The sequence below is a fragment of the Alligator sinensis genome, unplaced genomic scaffold, assembly GCF_000455745.1.
Source record: "Alligator sinensis unplaced genomic scaffold, ASM45574v1 scaffold237_1, whole genome shotgun sequence".
NCBI lineage: Eukaryota > Metazoa > Chordata > Crocodylia > Alligatoridae > Alligator > Alligator sinensis.
In genome coordinates, this window is record NW_005841849.1 from 4,491,647 (window position 1) to 4,513,370 (window position 21,724).

A 21,724-nucleotide genomic window follows, 5' to 3' on the forward strand; every position below is an offset into this window, starting at 1 on the left:
AACAGGTAGCTGGTAATGTCCCTCCATTCCTTCCTTGGAAAAGCTGTTTAAGAAGAGCTTGAACTAGTGGAGAGAGGCTGTTGTTTTCTTAATGAGCTGATAAACACTGAGTTAGGGGTGATAAACACTGTGTTATCAACTCCCTGCTGGGTTGCTGGGTGGGGAACCCCTTCCTAATCAGAGCCTCCTGCCTGGGCCTGGCTATGCCCCCCTCAGCTCAGGACTGTAGAAGGGAAGGGAGGGCTGCTCTAGTGTCCCCATAGCTTCTAGCCTGAGCCACTGCAGGCATGTGCCAGCATTTCTTCAGTCCAGAGGGGATGTCCGTATGGTTACAAACCAGTTTAGCCTAGCCAGATTAGACTAACCCGCGAAGACTGAATCAATTCCGGCTCAGGCTTTTTGAATGTCTGTCCCTAGCCAAAAGGTCCAGTGACTTGTACATTAAAAGCTTGTCAGCATACTATTTCACATAAGGGGCTGATGCCTGAAAAGTAGCAACAGCCTGCTGAAAGCACCTCTGCTTTAAAAAAACAAATTTCCTGGTAAAAAGTACTTTTTGTCAGGATTTCACCTCTCTTAGGGAAGGAACCCTGGAGGGTGGAGTTGTAAACATGAAAGATGTATATGAGGAGACTGGCATAGCTGTGCCATACATAGCCCATCTGAGGAGCAGCGTGTGCTGCCCTACTTTGCACTGTACATTCAAAAGATAGGTGGTAGCAGTACAGAGACAGAGGTAAAGAGGGTTGGTTTTTTTGTTTTTTGCAAATGTGGTTTATAGATGATAGTGATAGACTATATGTAGCCACAGGGGATAGGACAAGGAGCAGTGGGTCTCAAAACATAGAAGAAACAAAAGACAACCAAGAAATGCAGATCCTTAATGAGTTTCAGTTCAAACTAACTTTTGAAACCCTGTATACCAACTGCATTGGCCACTGTCTTCACATCCCCATCATTTCATCTAAGCATCTTCTACCCTTTTATTTTTAAGCTTTATTGTTCTACCTCTTCTACCCACAGAGAGCAGGGTAATCCAAACTACTACCAGTCCATTCAACATTTGTGCTTCTCTCCTGTTTTCTATAAGTCTAGTGCATTTAATACAAGCAGTAAAATTTAAGGTCCTTTGAAAAAGACGTCTCATTTTATTTTCTCTCATTAGGTGGAACTGTGAAATCTGCATGCATGCTATTTGTTAAATCTTATTTACAGAGCATGGCTGACAGGCTGGTGTTTTGCCATTAAAATGGCAGGTTCTTACCCTTAGGTGTTTTGTAATTTAAATGATTTTTAAAATAGAAAATGAACATAAAATATATTAGGATGAGATCAACAGTGTGGGTGGAAATCTAAGCCCACCACAACCAACTCTGTTTGGATTTGCCCTGATAAATCTAAGCCTAACAGCAGAGCTCATTCCCAACATGTGAATAGAAACCGAACACCAACAACACAGCTATTTGGGGAAGCAGCTGGCAAAGAACCACACACAATTAAACGGCCTGTTTCAGAAAGGTAGAGATGAGGCAGCCATCAACTTTCCCAATACGGCTGGCCTGCTAGCACCATTTACTCTCTAAGGATAAATTGTTTTATTACCATTTTTGCAAGGAAAACATATCCTGCACCTTGCAAAGCAGTCATGGTTCAGCTCTGCCAAACCTCCATGAAGTGGGGAGTTTCCATAGCGCAGAGGGACTAGTAGAAAGTGCAGTAAAACTCAGCATTCACAATTTTCCCTAAAGGAGGAAACACCTTGAAGAGCTGACTCTTGTCCTCTGCCTGTCTGTGTGAATAACTTCGAGCCCGTGAAGGACCTCTATAAGGACCCACAATGGAAGTAAGTCCAGAAGGCAGTCCCAATCCTGAAGAGCAAAACGTCCTTCTGTACATGCAAATACCCCAAAACCTTCCTTTAAGTATCAGGCAACAGAACAACATTAATTAATTAAATGTCCCTTAGGCCCCTGCTACAAGTTACATATATTATGCCATTGACTGGTTAATTGCACAATAAATTTAGACCAGCCACACATGCAAAGTAATTATCACATGATAAAAATGACTATCCAGCTATAAAAGAATCAATCATCTGTAACGTTAGTGCCTGAAAATGTGTAACAACTCTATAGCTGGTTTCTATCCAGCTATAATTTGAACACATAGCAGGGCCTTTACTGCTGTGTTATAAAGCTATTGAGCCCTTCTGAATGTCTAGGTAAAATTGAATAGTGAAAGTGAAGACACCTGTTCTTAAAAAGAAAAGGGAGATTTGATGGGAAAGATCATAGGTGGGCTTTAGCACTTCTGAAGGCTTTATGTCAGGGGTGTCAAAGCTATGGCCCACAGGCTGAATCCAGCCTGTGAAGTCTTACAATCTGACCTGTGGATTTCAAACGAACCTGTGCGCTCCATGCAGCATGTGCTGGCCCTGGCCCTAGCCCTATGTGCTGCATGCAGTGCCTATACTGGACCAGTAAAGTGCAGAGCTGGCCCAAGGCACATGTTGCATGAACTGCCCATACTGAGTTAGCCCTGCATGCTCCCTTGGACCCACAGAGGGAAGGTCTGTGGGTTTGATCTGGTAGGTCCCAGTGCACAAGGCCAGGGACAGATGAATTTGATACCCCTTTATGCAACAGGAAGCCTTGGTCAGAGCAGCAGTACATCTCATGTTTGGGTTTTACCTCATCATTGGCCTGTGCTGGTAGAGGAGCTGCTAATATAAGTTATTTAAAGAAACAGGTGCTCCATGGCTGCCTGATCAGTTGGGCAGCCGGTGAACTGAGTTTTGCCAGTGCAGCTCAAACAAGGGGTTGATTTCAAGGCAACTGGAAGAGGGTGCACAGGAACTGTGGGTTTGCAGAAATAAGTTAGCTTACTCTGTTTAGCTTTTTAAACCATGTTTCACAGTATTATAACAAGGGATGCCAGCAATGCAGGACTGCTTCACTGGGAGGTAACAGAAAACTGAAAAACATCACCAGAAGAGGAATCTACCTCAGGGAAGCCCTCCCCTCTCTGTTGAAACCCCATGGTGGGGCATGGAAATATTATGATCTCTGCATAGCAGCTTCAAACAGGTGCACCTGAAACACCTCACTGGATAGGCAGGAGAAGGCTATGAGATTCGCATCCAGAAGGCAAGTCATTCCTTGAACAAAGGGCCTATTTCAACCCAGAGTTTGCATGGGTAGTTACAAATATGCCAATCCAGAGGGACTTGAGGCTCAGGGGATCCTAGCCTTCAGCCCTTACACAAGGTCTGATTACTTTGACGTGACAGCTGACTAAAACTGGAATCATAAATGGCATTCTGTGAAGTTTTGCTCTATGCAATGCAGTATGGGGCACTCAACACAGCCACTGACTGGATTATGATTAGAACTTGCTAGATTTTGAATAGGGAAACACAGGGTCAAGGAAGGACATAATTTTATACCAATGTGGTTCTCACTCGCAAAGCTGAGGCATCTTTTCCTCAGATCCCCAGCTCCCAAAAAGTAGGACTGAACTCCTTTCTTTGGAGCTGCTTTCTCTGTAGTTCCTTAATTAATAGTGAATTTTCCAGCATGAGTACATTAGCAACTTTTCCCTTGGTCACTGGGGGAAGCAGCTGCAGGAGCTGAAGGTTGCCATTCTGTACAGGCAACCCCTGCTTAGCACTCTTAATTGCTTCCGGAAAAACTGAGCATTAAGTGAAATCAACTTTCACTTTCACTTTTCACTTTCTAAAGCCACCAAAAATGACCTGAGTCAGGGCTGCCTGGATTAGTGGCAGTTTCAGTGCCGGCTGTACGATGCCCGTGAGCATTATAATGAAAGTTGCTGAACGCTAAGTGGAATTGGGTGTCGAGTTAAAATGAGTGCTATAGCAAAACAGCGCTAAGCGCAACAGCGTTAAGTGGGAGTTGCCTGTATTTGACTGTTATAAGCTAAGTTTCACTTGTTTCCCTTTCTACCTGATGCGAGTATTCTTGGTTTCTATTATGTTTCCTTTTGCTGTTTCTCAAGAAACATCGCCTCTGTGCATGAACTCTTATATAAAACATACATTTGATATTCCATAGGGTGTCATTCCATACTAATTCCATAGGGTGTCATTCCATACTAATATGTGTCAGACTTTTAAAGGGGAGGTTGACCACAGTCCTGCATATGCCTTGTACTCTTAAGAAATACTATCGAGAGGCCATAAAATTGATGCTTAAAGGGACACTCTGCTTTGCTGTCCAGATCTGCATGCAAATTGGCAGTGGGCAAAAATCTGTTTCTTTAGGACCAAGTGGACACATTTCAGTTCAAATATTTAAATGGAATTTGACATTATGACATTATATATAAAGCCCTAAACTTATTATACAGTTAAAATAATTCAAATTAAGTACAAAATAATATTCAAGTAATACTTGATTATTACTGGTTTTAAATAAAGTTAAAAAAAAATCCAACCACTGAACCAGTATAAATTACTCGAATCACTTAATATTTGTTAACATGCTAAACCAGTTGTTTCAGTGAGAGCTTCATATTAAGATGCAGAATTTATATTTTCATTTCAATTTATTCATCTAGGCCAGTTCAATGACTAGTTCAAACAAAGCTGAGGTGTCAACTAGAAGCGAGAGAAGCAAAGTTTGGTTTATTCATAGGTTAGAAGATGAAAACAAGGAGAGAGGGGATGAGTTATATTAGTCTTCAAATTTTGATGCACAAAATGAACCCAAATAATAATTTCAATCCCATACCTATAAGTCATTTCAGCTTTGCCTAATAAATAAGTTCCTTTGAAAAGCAAGGAATCTTTGGACAAATTCATATATTCTGCAAACTTTATGTACTTTTATTTAAGTTTTTATAATGTTGTTTTGGTGCTTTTTAAATTGAATTCCAATTTCTCTCTCAATGTAGCTTCATAAACAACCATAAATAAAAACTTAATAATTGTCTAGTAAAAAAGGAAATGAATAATTCCCCATGTATTTAACATAAATAAAAAGGATGCAAGGGTTAAGAATCTGAATAAAAAGAATGTAAAAGCCTCAATAAATGTATACGGATCTACTGCATCCTCATAAGCAAGAATGAATACCTACTTCAATGGCAACACTACAATTTGTTTCCATTCTGCATGTTTTAGTGGTTATTAAGCACTAAAACTAAACCATTCTTTAGGAAATATATTTAAAATGTAAGACTGAAAAAAAATTAATATTGATGATTTGAAACAAAGTTCCCTGGTTGCTGATTTAAATCACTTTGATTTAAAGAAATCCCCTCTGCTACAGGGAAACTTAGAATTCAGAGCAGAGAACTAACGAAGAGCCAGGAAAGGAACAAGACTGTTTTTATCCTTCACATTGACAGCATGAGAAAATCCCTCACATAAACTCCATTGTGGAAACTGAACACAATGGCTAGGGACAGACATTCAAAAAGCCTGAGCATAAATTGATTCAATCATTGCAGATTAGTCTAAACTGGCAAGGATGAACTGGTTTGTAATCGCACAGACATCCCCTCTAGACTGGAGAAATGCAGGCACATGCTTGCAGTGGCTCATGCTAGAAGCTGGGAGGTGTTAGAGCAGCCTTCCCTTCCTTTCTGGAGTGCTGAGCTGAGGGGGCTGTGACTAGACCCCAGCAGGATGCTCTGATTAGGGAGGGGTTTTCCCTCTCCTCCTCGCCCCCCTGCCCTCACTGTTCCTGACCAGTGAGGGGGCCAGCAGGGAGTTGATAACAGCATTTAGTTACACAGCAGGGAGTTACCAAGGGAGTTGATAGTATTTAGCACTTCATCAAACAAAACAAAAGCCTCTCTCATTAGTTCATGCTCTTCTTAAACAGCTTTTTCTAAGAAAGGAATGGAGGGACATTACCAGTTACCTGCTGATTAGCTCCAAAAAGCCCTAAGTGGACACTGTCCTGTCTGTCTTTGTCTTGTCTGCCTTACACAGACACCTCTCAGCATTAGGTAGCATACCACATCCTGGTTATGGTCCATGCTGTGGGAGAGGGGAGGGGAGGGGAGGGGAGGGGAGGGATACCTGCTTGAGCAGGTAGTGTGGGCTAGGGGAGGAGGAAACCAAGCAGACTTCACTCTGCTGGAGCTCCAGCCAGGGAGCAGAGGGGAGCAGATAGCCCAGCTCTCTGGAGCAGAGGGGCAGGGAGGAGAGGCCAGTCCAGCTCTCTGGAGAAGAGAGACCCGCCCAGGGCTGCAAAGCAGCTGGGATGCTGAGGGACTCTGGTTTAAGTTAAACCAGGAAGGGGGTCTGGGACAGACACTGCATAAACTGGTTTGACCCAAATTGGTTAAGTCTGATACTACATTCAACTAGGTTTATCTTAAAGCCGTTTCAGCCATTTTGAAACTGTTTTATGGGCATGGTACTTATGTTCTGTTACAGGTTTAAACCAGTTTCTGATCACTTAAACCAGTTTATGTGTACTGTCTGTCCCTAGAAAGTGTCTCCATCGTTGTTCTTCCATTTGCTGTATTCTGTCTGATATAGGGAGTATGGCTTCACAGAGGCAAAGAGTGCCTTTTGTACTGTCTGTGCAACACCTAGCTGAATGGCTCTGGCCTTTGACCATGGTTCCCTGATACTAATTAATTTAATAGGAATAAGAAATAAAAAAATGCAACTAGGATATACCTGTTCATCACACTGGTGCTCTGCTTTTAATTGCTACACTGTTTCAAGTAGCTGTTTCCCTGTTAGTACTTTCACTTTAATGTGTTTTGGAGTTTTGCTTCCTTCTCCCCCATATTATTCTCTTTTTCTTGTTTCTGTCTTAGGCTTTAAAAAAAAAAAGGTTCCAAAGTTTGCCATCTCCATGTTCCCTTCATCCCCGTTAAGCGATTAACAACAGTGGAACATGACACGCACTAGGACCAAGTGAGCAGACTGAGCACCAACTGGCAGCTTCCAAGTCTCTCAACACTAGATATTCACCTGTTCAGATGAAGCTCTTTCTGATTCACAGCAAATGCTATTTTTGGGCAGTTGCCAATCTCATAATAAAAGAAAAGAATCTGAGATAAAAGTGGGATATTTCTTCTCTCTTGCCCTGGCATGCAACAAAGAGAATGGATCTTAAGCTAGAGACCTTTGCTGCAATGCTCCCCAGAAGGATTACTTAGCCACTTGCTACCAAATCTACTATTGTAAGCACACAATGAGGCTCACAGGAGGAGACATACTTGGATTTTATAACAAATGAACACAGGCAGTTTGAGGTAAGAGACTCAACAGACATGCATACACACATGGTATAAGTATACTGAGAGCTCCTGCCATAACATCTGTCATCCACACTTTCAAATATCTACAACATATTAATGATGATAAGTGGGACCTTTTATATCTTACTAACAGCCATCTTAAAATAAATAAGGAAATGCTTGTGAAAAGTGCCTGACTGACAATCCAACAGTATTAGATTTTCCATCCCCAGACCAGATATGGTAGGAAGCAGAAGTGCAACCTTCTCTACACTGAATGTCCACATATTCATTCAGACTCTGCTGACATAGCTACCAAGGATGTCAGCTGTGTACACTGCATGAATACAAGTCTTCTTGCCAACAGACTGAGACCCCCAAGACCATTTTACATGAACCACTGAACAGATGGTATATTTTCCATTGCTATCAGGGGCCATGTTTGGACCAAGAAGCAGGGAATGGAAAGCTTCATATTCCAGTGTTATGTTGGAAATTTGTCAGGGTGACAAGGCTGATTGATAGTGACTGTAAGGATAAATAATGGTTATGCCATTTCTTGACAGCCGACCTGCTCCCACCAGACCTTCTGTCTCCATTGGCAGATGTGGATCCCTGCTCCAAGCAGGCATATTCTACTCCACTTGCCTCGTAGCAGAACCTGCACATGCACCTTTCGATCACAGCTTGAGTGGCTGTGCATGAAGGCTGCTGGGGCAGATGCGGCACAGAAACTGGCAGAAACATTGGGATGATACAAGCTTCAGCAGCTGGTGAAAGGAAGAGAAACTTGGGTCAAGTGGGGAGGCAGCAGTCATTAAAAATTGGATTCCTGTCTGTCTTGTAGCCAGTGACAGGCTGCCTTTCTCTCCCCATTTCTATGCCTCGTAAAAGGCTCTCCCCATTTCTAAGCCTTCTCATTTCTAAGCCTGGTACAAAGAACAGTAGTTTTCCTAGTATCACTTGCACTGCATTTTGTGGGAAGAGCTTGTATCCTTCGTCCTCAATGAAAGTGTTACAAAATGACACCCTGGCAAAAGGCAGACAAAACAGGTCACGTGGGAGTCGGGGGGCCAGATCTTACAATGAGTTTTAGAAGAGACATGGTGCACTCACAAGCAGCTTGCAGGATCAAAGACTTAAAAAGGACTGATAGCTCAAAGAACCTACACAAATAGATATCTCACTATTAGCATTTATAGTGCTACTGTCACCTAATTAGATGTCCCTTTGTGCCAACAAGTATGAACTGCACACACTTAAAACACAATTATCTGTAGCTTATAGCAACTGCTTTCTAATAGTTTTTCCATGCTTAGGGCAACTCAGGGAGGACCAGCCCTATGCCAAAAGCGCAATTTAAGAGAGACCAGCAGCTTCTACTATGTGAGTTCAAAAAAGTTAAGACAATTTCTTACAAGTGCAAAACCAGATTATTATTTATGGATGTCCATATCAAACTGGCTTCCATGGGCTTTCTTCAGACTTTCTGACAACAACATTCACGAGTGGCTGGGGGCAAACAGTAAAATTTCAGCTTAAAGAAGCTTTCATCTCAAACTTGGTAGAAAATTGGACCTTGTATTTTATACCTGTTGAAAGTCAAGACCTTTGTAAAGTGAAATTTACTTCTCACTAGTCTCCTTTTAGTCAGTGAAGTTACTAGAACTAGGGAGAACATTTCTAAAGAAACAGATTAAAATTACCCAGTTTCAGATTTTGTTGTAAACTTAATCCTTGAATTAGGTTTGCTGAACGTTTAACAAACTGGAAAACTTTTAGTTTTATGTGGCTACTGTTTATAAAAACAAGTGGTTCTCCCAAATTTCATTGAGGGCAGATCATCTGGGAATAAAGGATCTAATTCGATCAGGAAATAGATAATAATAAAAAGGAGTTTTAGTTTTCTTCTAGACCCAGCAAGTTGATCATATTGCACATAGTTTACATATGCCTTATTTAATGAGTGGATGCCAAAGTGATTAAGAGAATCACATAAATATAGTACCAAATAAAACACTCACTTAAAAAGCTGCAGATGACAGTGGGTGAGAAAAGATATTCATCAACAGCACAAAATAGTATTGCATTTCAAAAGTTACTGGTGCTGAAAACAAACCAATGAATGAAAAGCTATAACTATGACTGCCCTATGCACAAAGGGAAAGTTCTAAGGATGAGGAAAAGGAAAGAGATGACAATTTATTATCCATTCGTTTATTCTTTTAGACTCTACCTGATATGGGCTAAAAGTAGAATCATGCACATAAAAAGCTGGAGATCCCAGCAATTCAGAGAATTTATGCAAAATATTTGATTTTGCTTAAATTATGCGCCTCTCCTCTTAGCAGTCTCACATGGCAGCGTGATGTTAATGAGATGTACAAAGCCCTTTATGTGGCTGAACAGTTTTATAGAACCATATTGATAACTGAAAGCATCTGCTACTGTTAACATATTAAGGTTTCTTTTTGAGATCCAATGCTGGACTCACATCAAAATTAATACTGTCCTTTACGAAGTGTTTTTTGGCAAGGAAATTAATTGGTATTACATTTGTTACATTCACTGTTTAATCACACTCTGACTCGTATACTTGCTGTTTGCCATTTCTTCATGAAGCATGCCATTTTATAGAATGGATTTTCCCCTTGCTAGCCATTGTTTTCAGCTACAGACCCAGGAATGACTACCATCACGCCGCCTCTGTAAAAATCTGAATACCTTGTCTGTGGGCAATAGCCTTCCTTCTGCTCTGAAAGGTTCCTTTTGTACTAAAGGATGTATACAATTTTTTCCAACTAAAACCTCACATTCAACAGCATTAATTTACATTTATATAGCACCTTTGATCCCCAAGGATCCCAATGCACTTTACAAACTGCCTCTCGCAGTATGCATGCTTTGTATAAAGATACACTGCTGTATAAACACACAAGAATCTCTTCACCCACCACTGAAATACACCTCTGGCATGCATTCCCAGCACACTCTTTGCAAGTCAGTTTTACGTGCCTTAAATCATATCAGCATCAAGGGGGAAAATAACAAAACATGATTTAAAGGTATGGCACTTTCCTTGACAGGGAAGTGTTAGGAATATATGCAAGCAACAGAATGACTATACAGTCTGGGTGACTAAAGTCTCCATGGCACCCTGCCACAGGTTAAACTGATGTAAATTATAATTTGTGGGTAGCTGTGCTGCCCTTCCCCTCTTCTGTCAGTGTCCATAACAGCCCTGTTTGTTATTTCCTTCCAGTGGCAGGTGATCCTTAAGCAATTGTTTATGCAGCTGGAAGATGTTCAGTATCAACAAGCCTGCCAGATTCATAAGGAAGAATTAAGGAAGGGAAATACAGATAACACCCACCCAATATCAATCAGTAGCAAATAGGATTTTTTGAGATTTGTGAGGAGTAGAGGGGTGTAAGACTGCACACCTGGCAATGGTGGTGGTGGCATCTGCTTCATGACCTACCTGAGACACCTTTTTGATGACATCACTGCCCACACTAAGCCCCTGCACGTAGGAGCGCACTGCAATGAAGGCTTTCGTTGCCTTCAGCTTCAGGTCTCTCGGGACTTCGCCAAAGGGCTTGTGCTGCTCAGAGTGTTTCACCATGCAGTCCAGGTACTCATCAGTGATATGATATTGGGGGTTCAGCTGCTTGAAGAGCCGCTCTAGCAGGCGTGTCCAAAACTCATTGAGGGCTTCTTCAAGGTTGATATTGGACCCTCGGTAATAGCGTCGCAACTCACTGAATAAGTCTTTGAAGAGCTTGATGTTCTGCGTGTATAGCTCCCCATACATGCTAGGGAATGTGTCATAGAGGGCCTTCTCTGACTTGTTCAACAAATCCTGGAAATAACCTGTAAAAAGAGAAAACAAGGAGGGTAACAGATTAGCAGGAGAAACAAATCTCTACTGGGCCATTTTAAAGTCAACTACTTGTTACCACTGCTCCGTTGGTTGGAAGAAAAGGGTCCTATGACACCTTTTCTTGTCTTTTGGCTGATCTCAACCCCCATTCACATTTTTAAGTCTTGAGCTGCAACTGGAAGGATAAAGACACTGGCTAGAAGGTATGCTCCTGAGGTAGAAAAGGGTGATCTGTAGCCTCTTTGCTCTATCACTTAACTCTCATCCAGAAATAAAACCACATGCATGCACTTCCATAAAAAGTATCTTGCTGAAAAGACACTGTTAATCGTTCTCCCATTAGACTGCAAGAGGTCATGCTTCTTCAGAATCCTATTTCTCCTTGGTCAGCATCAACTAGGAAATGCAACCAAGCCAGCCAAGGCAAGACCTGATGACTGATGGGATGTGCCCATGCACAGCCCATAAAAGTGCTGTAATTGATGAATGCTTACAGTAAAATGTAAATTCAGTAACCCCATTTCTAGCTGTTCATAACCCTGACTGATTTGCATGAATCAGTGTGACAAAGGACTATCAAGATTGAAGATGTTAAAACACTTCTCATTTGTACTGGCATTGCATGACACAAAACTCACATGTACATACTAGTAATCCTGTTTAAGAGAATGCACATGAGCGATGTATGAACCAGTCTGGAAACCTTGGACAACATTTAAAAACTGCAAAACAAATTCTTGATTTACTGCAAAACATTTGTATGCAATAAAAGCTGCAAACCAGAAATTAAATGACTGTGTTACCCTTGAACTCATTAACAGCAAATGAAAGCAACTTCTTTCAAGGCATACTGGCACATTTTTCATACACTCAGGAACAGTGAGGCTTCAAATAGCAAAATACTCAAACCAGGACTTGACTTTGAGCATGTAAGTACACTATCCTTTATTTAGCAAACAAGGAAGTGCATTTGTCACTGCTTTGCTGAATGCGCATTCAGAATCAATTCCTACTCACCTAAATTCACTGCAGTCAGACTACTCACCTGAATAAAGCCACCAGAATTTGGCCCTCAACAAGTAACCTGCACAATTTTTCATCTATTTCTAGAAGATTTTTTAGAAAGATAAATATATTTGTTTGAGCACTGCATAGAAAGCAGACTTATATGTTTAGGCTAAACTGGTGAGGCTGGGAAGATATATATCAGTAGTCACTGAGCACAAGGGAATCCAGAAAGCTTCAGTAATGGATCTCAACTCTCAGCCACAGATGATGTTAGAATTTTTTTTTTTTTTAATCTATTTAGGAAAAACACAGACTATGATATTAATAATTAAATGAACTACATGCTTTCTTTAACAAACCCTATGAATTGGCCTTGTATGCACAACACACCTGCCCAAGCATGACAGAATTATAAGCTATCAATATACAGTTTCAAGATCCAGCCATTTTTGGCATGGATTGTGGAAGACATAAAAGAGTATCAGAACAGGTCAGGAATATCAAGTAAAGAGTGTAAACTGAATGTCTGTAGTAACATTTTTGAAAATGTCACTACGATACCAAGGCTAGCACACAGGCCACTGTGAAACAAGAAGGAATCTTCAGTTACCTACCGTTTCCAATTCTGCATTTCATTCAGTCCTCCATCACCAGTACCTCCGATCATCATGCCAAAATACTGATCAAGTGGTTGCTTAGAGCAGTGGTTCTCAACCTTTTTCCTACCGGGACCCACTTGCAAAGGTTCATGGCCTGTCCTGACCCACACTCCTCTGGCCCTGCAAAAAAGAGAGTACTTCCCAGCAGGAAGATCTCTCATCTCTTGTGCCAGCTTGAATAGTTGTACACATCTGTCAATACTGGGATACTCTCAGGAGGGTAGGGAAGGGAAAGCACTGGCTCCTTGATAGCCCACCAAGGGTGAGCTGTCAAGGAGACCTCTGAGCAATGGCGAGGGGGGAGAGTGCATTCAGAAATGATGTTATTTTACCATAACAAGCCAGTTACATCACAACTCCTTCTCTTGTGACACAAAACAGAACTACTAGCTCAGCTGATCTCCCACACACACACACAAAAAAGGGTTTATTTTTGTTAACCAGTGTTACTTGTGTGATTGGGCTGACTTCCCATCCTTCCTCTCCAATTATTTTGGATTTTACTCTCTATTTAACAACTGCCCCTGTTGTATGTCAGGTCACCTGTTTTGATGGATCTTTTCTGTGTTATGTGACCTGAGTGGGAAGATGAGTGACTGAAACCTACAGCCTGAAATATCTCTATAAAGAATGTGTAAACCAAATATAAAGGCAGCACAAGTCATTGAGGAAGACAGACCTACAAATGGAGAATTGGGGATTATGCAGTAATCCAACCCCCTCATGTAACATGCACACTCAGGCAGGTCACTGGTCATCCTATATTCATTAATGTACTATTTGCAGTAGTTTTGACAGGAAGAAATATTACCAAGCCCTGAGAACTCAGGGGCTTCAATAATTAGGCCTCTGAAGTGTAGCTGACTAATGGGCAGCTTATCACAAGACAGAAATAACTATCCATGAAAGAAATAGAGGACACAAGAGAGAACATGGAGATAACAAGCAGCGAGATGACATTTTTGGTAAATTTACCATGGAGAAAGTCTTAAAACTTACCTGGTCTCCTTTCCCAGGGTTTTAAATGCCCAACATTGTTGGGCACTGTTATCCAGTGGACAGCCCCTAGGACAGGGACCCATAGACTAACATGACTGACTGTGGTTCTGCTATTGACTTCTGCCTTTATTCTGCCCCAGGACACAAGTACAAAAATCTCACCTCTGCACCTGAAGGCTGAGATGAGGAAACTAGTACTCAGGATGGACAAGAGACATAAAAGTCCTGCATCCAGGCACTTTCCCACTATCACGGGTACTGTCATAGGTGACATGTGAGGGGCATGTGCCCCCCCCCCCCCTTCCCGATTTATGCACTGATGGCAAGATGCAAGGGTGCAGACCAGCTGGAGCCAGGGCCCAGCAGCAGTAGGGGAGGAAGCAGCGGCAGTGGGATTTTTGTGTTGATGGTGGGGTGCAGGACATGGGGTTACAGCCTGGCCAGAGCCAGCTGTTATGTCCCCCCCATCAATACTTACAGTGTGGGGTTTGTAATCCTCCAAAGCCATGCAACGAGGGCCTCTTTGGCAGACTGTTTTAATAGAGTGGTGTTCCACCAAGACTCAAACACTCAGCTGGGTCTGAGGACTGTAAGGGGGACTGCTCAGCCAGCTACATAAGAAAAATGGAAAAGCAATTCTATTTCTGCATAATTATCTGCGACATCTAGGCAATACTGGAAGTTACATAGCCATATAAGTCTTTGATCTGCCACAGTAGGGGCTCTCAGCCATGTTCAAATATTAATATCCACATTTTTCAAACCTGGTTACCAACTGTGGATAATCCTTGAGACTCCATAGAGGGATTCTCCCTACCTGAAGAGATGCTAAGCATCTTCAGCTCCTATCAGCTTAACCATGAGTTGTGGATTCTTGGTCCATCAGTAAACCAGGCCTCAGCTGTTCCAATCTGAACACACAGGGACTGAATTACTTCAGTGATACTACTTAAAACTTCCATTTTTATATGATAGCATTTTTCTGGTAACTAAAATTAGATTAACTATAACAATGTTAAACCTTTTTCTCAATTCTTTTCAAAATAGGTCATTTGTTGAAACCAATCCTTTTCTGTGAAGTTTTGGTCACTGAGAAAAGAAAGTTGAATGGAAAAATTCTCCAGCAGCTGTAATCAGCACAAACATCATGACTGTGCTGCAGCAAACCCCTTAAGCATGTGCTTAAGTTCCATTAGCTATAATGAGACTCAGCATGCATTTTACGATGAGGCGTGTTTAAGTGCTTTGCTGAATTGGTGCCAAGATCATCATGGGCAAGAAGCTCTTCTTGTGCCCCTATTTACTCACTAGGACTTGCATTCTGCTTTTGTTTAGACCCAAACAAAACATTTAGCTGACTCATCTTGAACCCTACATTCAGGATTTCAGGGCAGTTTGACATAGAGATGTGGCTATGTTGTGGCAAATACAGCAAGTTAAAGAGTGTAGATGAGATTCTGCCTTTGGTCTGTCTACACAACCATTCTGAACCTACTGAATTTGTGTTGGGGAAACTGAAGGCAAGGTTGAACTAAGGTATATGGATTGATATTAGAGAAAAGTCATCAATTTTAAGAAGTAGGAAGAAGGAATATTAGAATAAGGTATATAATAGGTTTTAACTTTATTGTGAACTGGAATATTTTAGTTCTATTTTTTTTTTGGTTAAAGAAAGGTTGTGATACATTACTTTTTTACTTGCTGATCTTTGGGTTTTTTTTGTAACTCATGGATTTATGTTAAGCCCTACTTGGATAGGAACTAGAATTGAATTCATAGTTCAGCATTTTCAAATTTGTTTTGTAATAGTTAAATGTAAGAAAACTAAGTGTGAAGGACATAAGAAAAATGTTTCACAAATGCATTGTACATTTAAAACAGATTTATTAAAAGGAGCATTATCTGTCATAAAGGGACTGTTTCTGGTTGCCACATGGTTCAATATTTTAGAATTAGTGGAGCTCATACTGTGAGATCTAATTTTTATTTGTGGGTTGGAAGAGAGAAAATTTGTTTCCTTGCTTCAACTTCCAATTAAATTCTCAGGTTTGAATGAAGTTTAATGAACTGGTTGACTAAATTAAAACAAAAAATATTGCCTTTGCATATGCACACGAGTCTACCACTTTCAACAAGAGTTTTAGTGTGTCAAAATTTGATATCTTCCATGTTTTGGGGGCGCTGGTTAGTCTAATGACAAAAATACCTAATTACCTGTGAGTGCACACTTCTCACAAGACTACTACTCCCTCTCCAACCTCTCAGTTCTAATTCTCAAAGGCTAGGGTCAGATATTCAAAAAGCCTGAGCCTGAATTGATCCAATCTTTGCAGGTTACTCTAACCTGGCTAGGCTAAACCGTTTTGTAATCATAGAGACATGCCCTCTGGACTGAAGAATGTTGGCACTTGCCTGAGTGGCTTAGGCTACAAGCCAGGGGGGTGCTGGAGCAGCCCTCCCTTCCTCAGTGCTGAGCTGAAGGGTGGGGCATGGCCAGGCCCTGGCAGGACACTCTGATTAGGGAGGGGTTCCCCCCACTCCCACTGTTAGTAACAGAGCATTTAGTTACACAGCAGGAAGTTACACAGGGAGTTGTTAGCATGTATTAGCCCATCAAACAAAACAACAGCCTTCAAGCTCTTCTTGAAAAAAACCTGTTCCATGGAAGGAACAGAGGGACATTACCAGCTACCTGTTGATTAGCTGCAAAAAGCCCTAAGACGACACTGTCTTGTCTGCCTTTGTCTTGTCTCCCACAGCACGGACGGTGCCCAGCATGTGGTATGCTAGCTAATGCTGAGACGTGTCTGTGTAAGGCAGAGGGGAGGGGGGAATCCCTGCTTGAGCAGACAGTGGTGGAGGGAGGGAGGGAGGGAGGTGAGCAGGAGGAAGCCAGGCAGATGCTGTTGCACCTGCAGTCTCTGCTGGAGCTGCAGTGAGGGAGCAGAGGAGAACGGCCAGCGCTGCTGGGCTGGAGCAGAGAACACAGCCCCACCTAGAGTTGCAAAGGATCTGGGATGCTGGAGGACTCTGATTTAACTTAAACCAGGAAGGGGTTTGGGACAGACATTGCATAAATTGGTTTGACCCAAATCAGTTAAATCTGATACTACATTCAACCAGGTTTATCTCAAACTGGTTTCAGCCATTTTCAAACTGGTTTATGTGCACTGACCATCTGTTCTGTTAGAGGTTCTGTGACCAGTTTCTAATCACTTAAACCAGTTTATGTGTAATATCTGTCCCTAGCCAAGGGGAATTAACAAAACACTTATCATAGACACGCCTACGAGCTTCACTTCATAAATCTACTGGATACAAAAAATCTTTGACTAAATATGTCTATATTGGATTTATGACATTGGATTTATGGCACATTATAACCTTCCTGCCATCTGATACCACCCAAGGAACCTGTCTGCATTTTACCAGCTACATTCTATCACCAAGTGCACATCCCCCCTTATGTACATCCCCTCTTATCCCCCCACCTACCTGTCTCACACCTATTGTCTCCCATTCCCTCTAATCCTCACTGCCACACATTTACATTTTCACAGACCTGCGTTTTGCATATTGGCTTCTATTCCACCATGGAGAACACATAACACCAGCAGACTATCCCTATGCTTGAAGAACGGTGTTTGTGCCCAAAAGCTTGCAAAGAACAATCTTTCCAACTATTTAGTTGGTGTAATAAAAGACATCACATTGACCAAAGAACCTTGTTTGCCTTAGCACAACAACAAATTCTGGTTCCAAGTTCTTAGCTAGTTACTACCACAACTGATACAGCAGTCCATCTTTACGGCTTTGACTGCTTGGGATTTTTATTTAATTTAAATTAATTTTAATAGATTATAAGATTAGGCCATAACATAGGTTTATCAGAATTTTAAATATGTTTATTTGGAAATATATTAATTTAAATGAAAACTTGTAAAAAATAATTATATTTTAACTTTCCTGTACTTGAACTTGTATAAGGTGAGAGCTTGTCCCTCTAGAAACCCGTCTTTTTAGATTATGGTTTGTTTTTTTTAATCTCCTTAGGTAGAAGCTTGTTTCTTTCTTTAAAGATATCAGTGCATGTTGGGAATTGTCATACTGCCAACAGCCCTTGAAGACATCTAACCCATCAGTAAAAGTGCCTTCTAATGGAGGGTCCTCAATATGAAGGAAAATCAGATCCTGATCCCATTAACAAGTGCTTAGCTGAAGATCTCATTTTAATGAGTAGTGAACATGCCTGAAGCACCACTTGTCCCTGCACACAGTTTATCAAACACTTTCACCTTGAATTTCTTATCAAGATGAACAGTGATTCAACTACTTCCTGCTCGCTGAGCAGCCACTTCTCACTTTTGTTTGTCCTTACTACAAACTAGACTGATGAAGTGAAGGGATCCTTCCTGAAGGCAGGCAAATCCTGGTTACAGCTGGCAGGCTAGATGGAGTCTGCTCTCTTACACTTTGTGCATCACTGGAAAGAACTTATTTAATTCTCCAGTGTTGTTCTTGAATAATTTAAGTATTGTCAGGCCTTGCGATTTTCTCTGTTGTAGTGAAATTATCAGTGTTTCAGTACCCTGCATGTGATCTGAACCTGTTAATAAGGTTAGATGCTTCATTTTTAGAGCCTCCTATACAGTTAGCCCGTGTTAAATCTGTGGAATGCTGTGCGGTATCACCCCTCTGCGGTGTTCTGGGCAGACACGCAGTAATGTTTACTATGAACTCCACAAACACAGCTCATGCTCTCCTGCTACAAGGCCAGTGAGCAGGCCTCTTGCCAAAACGTGCTGTAGTAACCTTTTGCCATATTCCTGATGGTGCCTGAAAACAGCAGAGCACAGACAAAAGTGCCAACTGGCCGACCGTCTCACTGAAGCGAGGATGTAAATTTCAGTCCTTTCCCGGTCTGCCACATAATCCCCAATCCATCTCTGACTGACTGTTCCACTTGGGATTGGATCTCCAGTGGTTTCCTGGAGATGATGAGTGGCACAACTGAGAAAATCCTTGTCCTGACTGCTCTAATCCACAGGCACTCCAGGCTTTGGCAGCCTGAGCTCCTGGCCCTGGTGAGGTGCTACTTTGAGGACTGTGATGCTGCCATGGGCATCATGGTGGCCCACTTACAGGAACCACAACAAAATGCCATGCAAACTGGGGTGATTCAGGCCTGGTATCAGATGCCATCTCATTGCTGCTGAGCACTACTAGCGAACTTGGTCTCATGGGAGCAGCTCATGCTTGGAACCTGGGAAGAGTAGCCATGACAGTGAAACTTTAGGATGGCATATGGCACATTCATAGACCTTTGCACTGAGCTGGTCCCCTGCTCAAGTTTCAGGGCACTGGGCTTTAGTTCCCTGTGTTCATCAAGAGGTGTGAGCCCTGGTGAATGGAGCCACCAACAGCCTCTGTTCCATCACTAAAACAGTTTGGTGTGGTGTACAGTGGCGACAACAGCTGTGCATGAAGTGTGTGACACTATGCTTGAAGAGCTGGGACCTTAGTTCATTCGACTTGGGAACCCACAGGTAATTGCTGGGTTTGCACAGATGGCCTTCCCAAACTGCATGGGTGCCACCAATGGGACCAACATACGTATCCTGTGCCACCCTCACCACACCTCAAGTTACCTAAACCATAAGGGGTTCCTTTCAATTAAATTCCAGAGTGTTGTGGGCCACCAGGGGTGTTTCACTAACATCAGTATTGGGCTGGGTACGACACCCACATTTTTCAGAAATGATGGAGCAGGGACAGTTTGCCCTTGGAAATCTCACCGTGGATTTGGATAGGCATATCGTTCCCCCATTGATCACTGGTGATTTGGCCTACCTACTGCTCCCCCTGGCTCATGAAGTCATACAGCTAGTTAGACCACAGGAGGAAGGTCCTCAGTTCCCAACCATCAGCTGTGGTATGGTGGTGGAAAGTGTCTTTCAGCACCTAAAGGTGGTGAAGTGTGCTTTTGGTTCCCTAGGGGTCTGCACTAAACTCATGCTAAGGAACATTCCCAGCTTCCTGGCCACCACCTATATCCTCCACAATATATGTCAGGCAAGGGGGAACCAGGTTGGCCCCAGAAGGACCCACAGGTGGTGGAAGCCCCTGGCACTTTGGATGGTGCCCAGGCCGAAGCAGTGCTCCCAGCCAAGCTTCCTGTTCAGAACCATTGCTAGGCTATTCTGATCAGGGAAACCTTGACTGACAACTTTCTGGGACCACATCCTGCTGGATGGGAGGGAATACAGGAGACCTTCATAAGCCATAGTATCCCTTTAATGTGCTTTTCTAAAACACCTCAGTAAACATCTTTCATGCTAACTAGTGGGCTCAATGCTCCCTGTTGTGGGGGTTTGGGTTGTGGAGGACATGGAAGGGGAGACTGAGGAATGGGAGTGCTGGAAAACTTATGGGGGAGCCAGGATCCTGCACTCGGAGTTTGTGAGGGCTGGCTGACAAGGGGAAACCAAGACATCAGCCAATGGGTGGGTTAGGGATGTCAGTGACTCAAGATGAGGCCAGAACAGGAAGCACACAAAGGGCAAATTTCACAACTGTTTTATTTCTTCAAATAAACTGTCAAGCTGCACTAAAAGTGGCGTGGGGTGGCTTTAGGTCCACCCAAGTCCCTTTTCCACAGGTCTCCTTGCTAGCTGGGAGGGTGTGATGTGGAAGTGAACCCCCTGCAGTGAGCAAGATGGTTCAGAGGTACTCAGTAACTGCATCTTAATCGATGTGTCTGACTCCACATTGCTGGGGAACTGGGTGGAAGTAGATAGTGTCAGGGTCCATCCTCCCACCTTATCCTTGGGGTCCATGCCTGGGGCGCAGGAACCTGGGAGGGAGGTGGCATTCCCTGTTGCCCTAAGGAAAGGAAGAGCTGCCCCTGCCATGGTGTCCAGTGGGCCCATTGTTTAGACTTCCGTACCCTGTATGGCATCCAGCCATGCCCCGGGGTGCAAGTCTTCAGCTGGTTCGGGCAGCTAGCGTATGGGGAGGCATGCACATGGTAACCAGCCTCCCCTTACTCCTACTGACCATCTGGCAGAAGTTACTGGCTGGGGAAGGGTGGGAGACAATGGGCAGGAGGTGGCCATCTTCTGTGGTAGCAATGGTGTCATTGCATCTGGTAACGTGGGGGACAGTATGCAGCTACCAGGACCTGCTGCCTTGTTGTCATAGCATGGACATACACCTCTGCAGCAGCAGCTGCTCTGTCCAGGAAGTATCTGCAAGACTCTGCAATGGACGGGAAGGATGCATGGAGGGCCGATTCCTGGTCCCTGCTCCAGTTCCAGGAACTGGCAGTCCTAAGCCGCAGAAGCATGCTAAAAAGTTGTTAGCAGCTCTGACTGGTTCTGCTGGTGGTCATAGGCAGAAAGCCACCTGTCAGTAATGTTGGCTCAGTGTGGAGAGGACTCCCTGAGGTCCTCCAGCATCAGATTTAACTGGTTCTGAAATTTTCAGCTACAAGCCATCCTCTGAACAGGACTGTCCTTTTATGTCTTTGGGGTGGCACCAGCACTGGAACTTCCCAAGCTCTCACAGGCCAGACTTAACTTTGAGTCAACATGCTATGAGCTGCCATTGCTAGGCAGGGAGGTCTGGGAGTAGGGTGGGGTACGGAAGGAAGATTGGGTTTCCACTGACTGCTATGCATGCATGAATTAACCCTTAACTAGGGTTAACTCTGTCCCAGTCATTGAGCATCTTAACTAGCCCATTATGCCTTAATTGGGCCATTGGCTCATGCACAACTGCCATGGTCTAAGCAGGGGTCTGCCACCAATTTTCATTTCTGTGTTGTGCAGAACACAATGCCCCCTCCCTTTTGGTGTATCCCAGGGATAGGGGGCAATCTATACTGATTGCCACTCGTGCCCCTAGGCATTTTCCTAAGGAGTGTGCCACACCCACAGTGAACCCCAAG

The 21,724-nt window shown here is 42.9% G+C and overlaps 1 protein-coding gene across 4 annotated transcripts in view; it reads right to left on the reverse strand.

The window, feature by feature from the left end:
- Window positions 1-21,724, reverse strand: part of GPC1 (glypican 1) — a 276,986-nt gene that overhangs the window by 51,567 nt on the left and 203,695 nt on the right. For all 4 annotated transcript variants that reach the window (XM_025209857.1, XM_025209859.1, XM_025209847.1 and 1 more), the window contains exon 3: window positions 10,709-11,100. In XM_025209857.1, the coding sequence (XP_025065642.1) occupies window positions 10,709-11,100 (392 nt within the window). The remainder of the gene's footprint in view (window positions 1-10,708; window positions 11,101-21,724) is intronic.